Genomic DNA, 10,517 nt, shown 5'->3' with positions numbered 1-10,517 from the left:
GGATTTTAACTTATATAACTATACATAGATTTATACATGCACATTAACATATTGCATAGCTTTTACATTATTTTACATCTGTGTAATCTCATTTTTTAAATATAAATAGTTATAATTCTCATGGAAAATTCCTTGAATTACTTTACTTGAAAAATGCGACTTATTATATTTAACAGATTATGCTGTTATAAACTTCCTCTTAATGGGCTTTCAATGTTATTGTGTCTAATATATTGCAAATTCTATACAATGAAAATAAAATTAATTATATTTTATTTTATGTAACTTACAATAAAAGATATACATCTGCAATATATTATCTGATCAATAATTTTATTATTTCTTGTATGTAATATTAAATATATAATATATTGATATATTTTATATTATATATATTTTTTTCAAGTATTCAATTACATAAATAAATAGCTATTTTTCAGATATAACTTTCGAAAATGGAATTTGGAATTTCTGCCATATTAGGCAAACAAATCTTTCCTAAAAACTGATTAATGCAATAAATTTGAATACCAAGGTATATTAATTAGATACAATATTTCCAAATATATAAATCATAAATATGTATTGATGATGTCTTAGATCATTATTTGATACCAACAATTTGATTTCTTAATTTTGGTTATCGTGAACATATCATAAAAGTGTATAGCATATATTGTAAACAATTATTGTACTTTTATATATACTTATATATTAATCCGACAGAGTTCACAATTGATCTTGTAGAGATAAATATGTAACATTTTATGTTAATGAAACCTTAATTAGAGAAAATATTTCATAGTCATTTTCTTTCCTGTTTTCTGCAATTGCTAAAATAAAATAAATTTATAATTGGATTATTATTCTTTAATATTTTTTTTCTTATGTAAGCATAAATATAAATACATTTTTTTTAAAGAGAGATAAATGTAAATGTAAATGCAGCAAACTCTTTCGGATTAATATAAAATATAAAGCATATATGTTTCAGGTACATGCTATAGTTATTAGTAAATATTTTTTGTTTAACTAATATCACATACATATAAATGAAATAAAAGTAAAGTAAAAAACATATATTCGCGGAACATACATATATATAATAGCGCACGATGAAATAATAATAAGTTATAAAGTTTTTTCTAAATTAAACTTTTTATCATACAATTATGCAATATATTCGTATTTTAAAATATTTTAAAATAACAGAAAATTAATATTATTATAAATTTTCTTACTATAACTTGTACAATTTAATCTTTAATATCAATTGATTTATATATCCTATCTTATCAATTGATTCATATATTATATATATCTTATCTCTTACACTACCATATATATCAATAGACTACACATGTATACATCTGTTAACAAACAGATATTTAATATATATTTCTGCAAATTATAGGATGGAAATATTATTTATATATGAACTATTATAAAAAAAACATTTATTATTATTTAAAAAAAGTAGTTTTCTCTCTTTTTGTATTCATTCGTGTTACAATAGTCATATATTAAGGATATATATAACTCATTTAAATTATGATTAATAAATTCTGAAGAAAGTGATTTGTGTGGTATAGATTATATGAAACAGAAATTTAATTAAAAGTGATATATTTACATCTTAAGAACAAATTATATGTGGAAGGCAACAATATATTTAAAAAGATTTGCAAGTATTTCTGTAATTTAGTATTGCAAGAAAAAATAAAATGTACAAGATATAAATAATAATTGCATTATACGGCTAATCTCTAATTCAGGTATGTGGAAGAGAAAAGGTAACTTTTTTTTTTTTTATCACAATATTGAGCTATGTACTTCATATGGCTATTTGCAATGCATATCCTTTGACAACAGATAATTGGAAGTACCTTTTACTAAACTTTAATCTTTTAATATGCGACTCATATGCAAATGTTTCTTAATTGCAAAACATTGAATTAGCTAATGTACGACAAATATTTTTTTTAGTAAACTTATATACATTTTACATCGACAAACTTTTTTTAATGAAATGATATGTCATGTCGTTTCGTATTTCATCTCATATTTCAGCGCTTCAATGTAATTAAGATGCTAAGGGCTACATTATGTATTATAAATGCAATTTATCACTTTAGTTCATTGTAATACATAATACCTTTTTGTCACTTAAAATTATTTTTATCCTGCTATGTCTTTTAAATGAATGTAATATTATTTCCTCGGATACATATCTTGTGTCTATATATATTTACCACCTTATTGTACCATGCTTCTATCTCAATCCTTACTTTCAATCGCCCATGTTTGTTTTTTCTTGTAATATCTGGTAGTAACATGCCTGTGTAATGAAATTAATTTTATTTCTTAACTCTCGGTTTTCTCAATATTATCTTCTATATTTATATCTTACCTTAAGGGTAGTGAACATAATACCAAGCTCTCCATTTTGTAAATATGGCTCCATGAAATCTTCGATAAAATGTATTTCACTCCCTAACTGCAATACACTAGCGCGCACTACAACAAAACTAAACACTGGAAATAGTTCATCCATTGTCCATAAATATGTAGACCCTAGTTGTTTTTGTACTGCCTATTGATAGAGATACGAATCGATATAAATAATTTAATTAGACGTATTTATCATAAATAATAATATCCATGATATTGCCTATACATATCCTTACTTGTGTCATTTGTTCAAATGTATTTCTGACCACTAACAGTTTTTCTAAAGGCGAAAAAGTTGTTTTCAGTTGCTGTAAAGTTTCTATAGCATCACTAAAGTAAGATTCATGATACGGTAATGAATTATCTGCAATGTTTATTACATTTGTCGTTTTCCAGAATTTCCTACAATTTTGCAGAAGTACAAATAATTAGAAATGTGTTAAACACAAATAAAATTATTATACAATATAATAAAATAAAATCTCTCTATAGATGACACAATTTATTTTTTCTATCAGTTATGTATCTAGTACACTTACTGGTCAATTTCAAGGAAGGCCATCAGAGTTATATCAGGTTGCTTATTCCATTTCATTAATCTTTCCCAATATGCGTCATCCTCTTTTTTATTATGTAAGGCATACAATACAAAAAGTGCTGAATGTACACGTGGCAGTAATATCGGATGAAGTATCGCGGTAGCGCTTATAACTTGTCTGAAAATAAATATCCTTAAATCGCATCAATACAATTTTTCCAAAAGCCTTAAATATAATCTTGTGGATTTTATAATACATACTCTTCTTCACCATCAGTTTCAAGAACGTACTCTTTACCACAACGCGGTAAAGCCGGGAATAAAAAAAGGACAATCTCGTATATCCTTGTTGTAATACTATGCAATTCCGATACTGCGTGGCTAAGTAATAATGGATGTACTCTCACTCCACCATAAGTGGCTGTATATACCGCAGCTACTTCTATCAAAAGGGCGCCCAATGGATGATGCGGACTTTCAAAAGCTTTCACTAAATATTTGTGAATTTCGTTGTAAGTTTGACTCGTGAGTTTGTCTCGTCCGAAACATGGTATCTTATCCAATTGATCAATTGTTTCGCTATTTCTTTCCTTCATATTTGAGGCAGTCTTAGCAGAGAATTTTTTTCGTTGTAATGTCTTTTGATGAGACTTTGTTATTATACTAGCAACATTCTGCCATACTCTTTGTGTTTCTACAGATTTTTCATTGTAATTGGAACTTTTGGTGACAGATTCGGATATGCCAAGTTGTTGATAGCATTGTTTAAATATGGCTTTCCATTTTTGATCAGCGGATACACATAGTTTACCGAAAGACCTAATATAATAAATATAATAAGTGTTAATAATATAAAAAATTATATATATCAATATAATATATAATTAAAAACCTTTAATAATTTATTCTAATCTGCTATTTTTTACTTCGTTATTTATTAATTGAAACTAGAAAAAAAAAAGAGCAATATCTAATATTACAATTATATAGGACAAGAAAGAACACTTACGCTGGTTTTGAATTGGTTTGTGCAGTTCCACTAGCTTTATTCATATGCAATGTGGCGATAACTTTGACACCCTCATTCCACGCGCCATTCATATTACCTTCTAATCTGTCACCACTTCGGAATGTTAAAGTACCTTTTCCACAAAATATTCCTGCAGACTTGAACTCGCCTTCATAATGCGTGCCATCCTCAAATACCATTACTCCATGACCCTTCAACAGATAATATCAATTATATCAATATAATTCATATGTCTTCAATGTTTCTTATATTAAGAAAGTATTTGTGAATATATAGTCACTGTTAAGACATCTTGTGTAAAAGCTCCTTCGTAATAAATGCCATCGAGTGTCACAATTAAACCATTACCATGTTTCAGACCATTACTCCATGATCCAAGATATTTTTCACCTATAATATTATTGAATAATAAGAACGTAATTTCGATATTGTAATTAATTCACCCCGAAAATTATATTATCAAATTATTATTATATTTTATTTCCAGGACAATGTTATATTTTATTTCTTTTTTGTACCTGTCATGATATCATCCATTATTCCATAGCCTTGTTTAAGACCAGCAGCCCATTCTCCAATATAGACAGATGCGAGTGATGCCATAAAGTGACCTTCTTTTTTGACACCATGGCCATGAGGTAATCCATCTTTAAAATATCCTTCATAAAAATCCCCATTGATGTATCTAAAACATTGCATAATTAATGGTTTAACAAGAATACAATTTAGAATCAAAAATATACTAGAAAAAATTCACATTTGTTGCTTCATAAAAAAAAAACATACTTTAATAAAAACATAAATTAAAAAAAATGTGAAATTTACTTCATTGTTCCATATCCATTTTGCTGACCATCTTTCCACTGGCCTTCATATATACCGTGCATTGGAATTTCCATTTTCCCAGTACCGTGAAGAACACCCTTATGAAATTGCCCTACATAAGTACGACCATCGGACCATTCCAATTTTCCCGAACCATGTGGTTTACCATTTAGCCAACGTCCTATTAAATCACATATAATTGATTACAAATCACAATATAATTTATTACAAATCACGATATAATTTATTACAAATACTTTGTTTAAATATAACGCGTTTTTTTCAGTGAAACAAACTTTAATATTTCGTTTTACATACCAGTATATGTTGCATCTTTAAAAACATTATGTTTTGTAAACGAGAACGAGCTTGAGCGTGCTAATGGAGGCACATTCCCGATCACTCGCTGCAAACTGCATTTTATAGTATTTTGTAGAGCATGTAACCACTCGTTACGTTCAGAAGGAGTAGGAGTATATAATACAAAATTGTCTTCTGGCGCAACAACCGATATAGCATTCTAAGAGATAAATAAATTTATTCTTAATTATATTTACCATGATATAAATTTTTTTCTTTATGAAGGTACAATATAATGAATAAGAATTATAAGTATAAATTAGTACCTGTATATTTTCAGAGTCTGGTAGAGGTTCTACCCATAAAGTTTGAAGTGGATGGACTGTATGTGTAGTGCCAGTAACATGTATGAAAATATCCGTCAATAAAACAAACCAATGAGATGAAAATATACCAGAATTAAGTATCGATAGTGGATACATTTTTGATTCTTTAATAAGCCTTCTATTAGGAGATCTCAGTAATTCTCCTAGCTTTCCAGAATTTTCCCAAAATAACTTTGTAGCATCTGCCTCTTTTTGACGTTTCTCTTGTTCATCGTGTACTTGTTCCCATTTTATAAGAGCCTCTTGTAATCTTTCAACACCCATTTTTGTACCATTGCTTTTTATTAAACTATGAATCATATTTTTGTACCTATAATAAATCCATTAAATAACATATATTATATGAATTATTAAAGATTAAAGATTAAAATAAATATATTTTCATAATTAATATATTATTCAACATCAATATAAGAGTATTAATAAATATGGTATAACTTTTGTTATAACAAAGAATTATGTATGCATATATAATGTGTGTGCATATAAATGTGTGTATATATAGGTGTGTATGTGAGATATTTACCTATTTAATTTGCATAAAGGATGCTGCAATGCCATTGTTATAACGATTTCATTGTTATTTTTTTTTACATCACTACTCTTTAAATTGTTTATAAATAAATTTGATACTATTTGTGGCACTTCAATGAGTTTTGCAATGTGCATAAAACCACCAAGAGATATAACATCGCAAATAGCATTCAAATAATATTTATATACTGTGGTAAATTCCTCTATATTGGCAACAATTGTGACTTCATATGCTTCTCCGATATGATTAAAATAATCCCATAAACTTATGACATTTAAAACACTAAAGTGCATTAATTCTGCATAACAACGACATAGTGTTTCATACACATTGGCCTCTGGAATTGCACCACTTTTCTTTTGAAATGGCTTGATAAGATTTTGATAGACAATCAACATTTCTTCTAGAAAGATCTGATCATTTATCAAATCTTCTGACATATTTATTGCTGGCTCGTTTATCACAGAACAGCAACTGTATTGCCCAGAACTGAAAATTTCTCGTGGACTGTTTGTTTCATCTTTACTTTGTATATCAAATTGAAACATATCCCCAACTTTACTGAAATCATAATCTATTTATATATCAACGGAAATATAAAATCACTAATCAATAAGATTTTTATTTTAATTATTTACCTCGATTGCCCCATAAAATATAAACCATGATGCATCATTACTAAACTATGGAAATCGCCAGCTGCCATGTCGATGGCTCTCTCAGTCGAAGATAACTTTGTTGTAAATAGCTGAGGAGCGCTTTGATCTACTGTAGTGTGCAAAGTGACCTGTTTAACGTTGTTACGGCCCCATGCAAATACTCTACCGTCCAGTGTTAGGGCAAGCACATGGAAGGCACCGCATGATATCTTTCTGATACCAATATGGCTAAGCTTTGCTACTAGTACCGGCCTCGGTCGTTTAATAGTATCTCCCGTTCCCAATTGCCCGTATTGTACATCGCCCCATGTCCAGAGTTCCGTCGCCAATATGTTACTGCCGATGCGTGATAACGCATTGATTCTTTCATTTAAGCCTTGTTGGGACAATTCATGTTCGGAGGAACCGGTACTCGATGACCAAGGAAATTCTTCGCAACGTAAACTTAACGCCAGACTACTTGCAGCAGGTTTCATATAGGTATCTCCTTGTTCCAGGTTTTCGTTGCTATCAGCTTTACCTTCATTAATATCAGAACTACCGCTCATATGTCTAGATAAAGTTACAACTTTCCCTCCCACATTTTTAACTCCTTCATATACTAAGTTTGCCATGTTTGATACATTCTGTTTTATCAATCTTGTTGAACGATCGACATTTTCCATAGGTATATCTTCCTTGGCACTACCATAGGATGAAACCCAAGATAGTTGCCTAGTTAGAAACTGTCGAGCAGTCTCTGTATTTATAAATATAACATTTTTTTTCTCATCTTTTTCGGAATCTGTTAAATTATTCGGACATTCTTCACAATTTTCAACAATATCAGAAAGTTCTTTTTTGTCCATTTCTGGTAGAGAAATATGTTCTTTACTGGCAGTGGACAAAGCACTGATGGAATTTGTAGAACGATCCTCGCTAAATTGATGTGCATGAAGACCAGTGAGACATGTATCTGATGATGTTACACTACCAGGGCTTAACATAACATTATTAAGACATTGCGGACAAGAATTAATAAAAACTTCTTCCTCCAAATCATTTTCACTGTCTGTATCATCTTTCATAGGTTTGGTGGCTTTTCTCACAGTGACTACATTAAAATTGGAACCGCAAGCAACCTCAGACACTGTCCTCCCTTCAAAAAATCTAACTTTCTTTGGTTCTATACTATTTATATCTATCTGTGGTTGATTACCACTAGCCCATAGTTGCCCATTTTCGGTAACAAATAATGTTGCATAGTCGCTAACTGCTATAGATTTGACCTTTACTACTTCATTTTCTTCTTTATATCTATAAACATAAAAATCTAATAAGCAGCTATTCTATTAGATATTTTTAAATTTTAATAACAATTTTTATAACATATAGAAAAAAATTAAATGGGTGAACAGTTGAGAAATAAAAACCAAAAAGGAACAAGAGACTTATTTCAAATTTTAATTACAAAACACATGTTTCTTTTTCATGTACATACCCATGACTACAATATTTCACTTCTTCCTTAAGAATTATTAGATCTATAACACTCATGTCCTGAGGATTTACTTTCAAAACATGTCCCTTAGTGTTTACGATAAAGAGGTGCTCAGAATTAGACGCTACGTCGATGACGTCAAATTGAGCTCTCTTGAGGATGAGCATGGGACAACTATTTTCTGAAAATGACACTTCTCCATAGTACAGATTATTGGTCGTGGTCGCTACAAAAATGTGATCTTTAATGGTAACCAGTTTGCAGATAACGCCGCTCGGTTTGTCGCCGAATGTGAAGGACAATTTGTCAGCTCCTCTCCATAGATACATATGTTTATCCATTTTGCTGTACTAGGCTTGACAAATAAAAAGATTTGCATAACCTACAAAGATCCTTTTGTAAACTCTGATCTAGCCGCCTGTTGATTTTTTTGTCATATTATCTGCAATAACGTTTTCTCGATTAAACACTTCTGTAAACATACCGCAGAAAATTTATACACATACGACATGATTAAATGGACAATTTTTTTATTATGTCTAACATCCGGCGAATATAGCAGTGACTGATAGTGACAGATATCAGCTGATAGACATAGGGTTTTGTTAGAGGTATGCATATAGTACAGATGGGAGAAACCAACCGGAGGAACTATTGAAACTTTCATGTAGGATTATGTATGTATACACATACACATACATGTGTTGACAGAGAGAAGGTTTCTGTGATTACAGTTTCAGAAGTAATAACACCACAAAACATTTTTATATTAGAAATTTATTTAATACACAAGCGTCTTGTGTTACAGAACTCGTGTTATCGGCATTTCGTGCACATAGCACGGAACGCAACCGAAAACCGAAACTGTGGACATCACACGTTACCCATTGAGAACATTCGTGGACATTGATTACATAATAGTTCAATGTCCACATTTCTATGTCCACAGAGGGCATATTTGTTTTCAGGGATCACTTAAAACAGGGTCGTGACGTCTCTCATCAGGGCCATTTCGATCAAACTCCGGTTAATTTAATTGTTGTTTAACTTATTTACAGAGTGGCCAAAAGCAGAATTTTAAAATTTATTGTATTATATTATCTACAAGAATTATATATATTGTTAGAAATTTTTATGTTAGCAGTCCTGTAAATTAATCATCCAGATAGTACACAATAATATTTATAAAAAATATTTATAAATAATTATTCGAATATTTATCAATTATAAAAAAATATAAATGCTGCCACAAGCGAGACGCATTCTGATACTAAGGTTTGTATTTATGAAATATAAATATTTTTCTATTGTGAGCAAAAAAATATTTTTGTTGCTTTATATTTATGTATGTTATTAGTTTTAATAAATTAGGTTTTTTTGTTACATTATATAATATTATTGTATATAATATTATTGTATAAAATAAAGTATTTTTATATGAAGGAAATAAATTAATAAGATCAAAAAGTAAAAATCGAATATATATTGCAGATGATGTTTGTTGCAAACAATATAAGTACACTGCAAAATATGGGAGCAGGTGATACTTTGTTGGATATGTGTTTAAATCTTCCACATTTGTCACGCTACACACGAAAGTATCAAGCTTATTTATCGAAAAAAGGGTTTAGTCTGCCAGCGAATGTATCAGAAACGCATACAATAAGACACAGTCTACATTCGGTTGTTAGCGACATTAATATTGTACATAATGTGATATCTCTCCCGATACTTGAACCTTTGACACCACAAAAATTAGAAAAGTTGTCATTGCTGACTATGTCTTGTCTATATTGTTCGATTGCGAATGCAACAGCATCAAGCATAGTTGGCATAACAAATGCAGTATCTCCTAAATGTAGCACAAATACTACAACAAGTAATCAAGCTAACCAGAATGCAAAAACCACTGATGAAGAGTACGATACTCTGGCAATTACAGTTGTTGAAAAGAGTCTAGAAATATTTGGACAAGTATCAAACGTTATCAAAAATAGCACGCGTGCGGGAGGACATGTAAGTAATTTCTATGAGATTTGTCACTTTAGATGTTTACACAAAAATTTTCTTTATCAACTTTGTAATATAATTTTAAATATTTACAATCTCATGTGTTATTCATCTTAAAGTTTTAGTATATAAAGTTCTGTTAAAAAAATTCTTTGATCTTATATATATTTATGTAATTATATCCTTTATATTCTATTTATAGATTTTGCAAAATCATTTACTTATTGGGGTATGGCTTTTGGTTGCTGGATTGCAAGCACAATTAACTGTGAGCAGTTTTAGTGCTGCGGATAAAGGGAAAGA

General features: G+C 29.6%; 2 protein-coding genes across 10 annotated transcripts in view; one reads left to right on the top strand and one right to left on the bottom strand.

Moving 5' to 3' along the window:
* Nucleotides 1–885: 885 nt before the first annotated feature.
* On the bottom strand, nucleotides 886–9,215 carry LOC115243475 (alsin). Of its 4 annotated transcripts, none has more exons than XM_029820525.1 (15): nucleotides 8,904–9,215; nucleotides 8,205–8,646; nucleotides 6,704–8,020; nucleotides 6,057–6,626; nucleotides 5,471–5,840; nucleotides 5,163–5,364; nucleotides 4,845–5,025; nucleotides 4,538–4,704; nucleotides 4,300–4,409; nucleotides 3,999–4,210; nucleotides 3,251–3,808; nucleotides 2,991–3,167; nucleotides 2,688–2,853; nucleotides 2,411–2,593; nucleotides 886–2,338 (listed from the first exon to the last, which is right to left on the bottom strand). In XM_029820525.1, the coding sequence occupies exons 2-15, from the start codon at nucleotides 8,543–8,545 to the stop codon at nucleotides 2,291–2,293; spliced, it is 4,602 nt and encodes a 1,533-aa protein (XP_029676385.1). In that variant the 5' UTR covers nucleotides 8,546–8,646; nucleotides 8,904–9,215; the 3' UTR covers nucleotides 886–2,290. The 4 variants fall into 4 exon arrangements, with proteins under 4 accessions (XP_029676385.1, XP_029676383.1, XP_029676386.1 ...); XM_029820523.1 differs by having other exon boundaries at nucleotides 8,848–9,214; XM_029820526.1 differs by lacking the exon at nucleotides 8,904–9,215 and adding an exon at nucleotides 8,711–8,816.
* Nucleotides 9,216–9,440: 225 nt separating this feature from the next.
* The window catches only part of LOC115243332 (E3 ubiquitin-protein ligase UBR4), a 24,263-nt gene continuing 23,186 nt past the window's right edge, over nucleotides 9,441–10,517 (top strand). For all 6 annotated transcript variants that reach the window (XM_029820230.1, XM_029820227.1, XM_029820226.1 and 3 more), the window contains exons 1-3: nucleotides 9,441–9,479; nucleotides 9,696–10,220; nucleotides 10,417–10,511. In XM_029820230.1, coding sequence (XP_029676090.1) covers nucleotides 9,696–10,220; nucleotides 10,417–10,511 — 620 coding nt within the window. In that variant the 5' untranslated portion in view covers nucleotides 9,441–9,479. The remainder of the gene's footprint in view (nucleotides 9,480–9,695; nucleotides 10,221–10,416; nucleotides 10,512–10,517) is intronic.

The sequence above is a fragment of the Formica exsecta genome, unplaced genomic scaffold, assembly GCF_003651465.1.
Source record: "Formica exsecta isolate Colony F162 unplaced genomic scaffold, ASM365146v1 scaffold72, whole genome shotgun sequence".
NCBI lineage: Eukaryota > Metazoa > Arthropoda > Insecta > Hymenoptera > Formicidae > Formica > Formica exsecta.
This window is presented reverse-complemented; position numbering and strand designations above follow the sequence as displayed.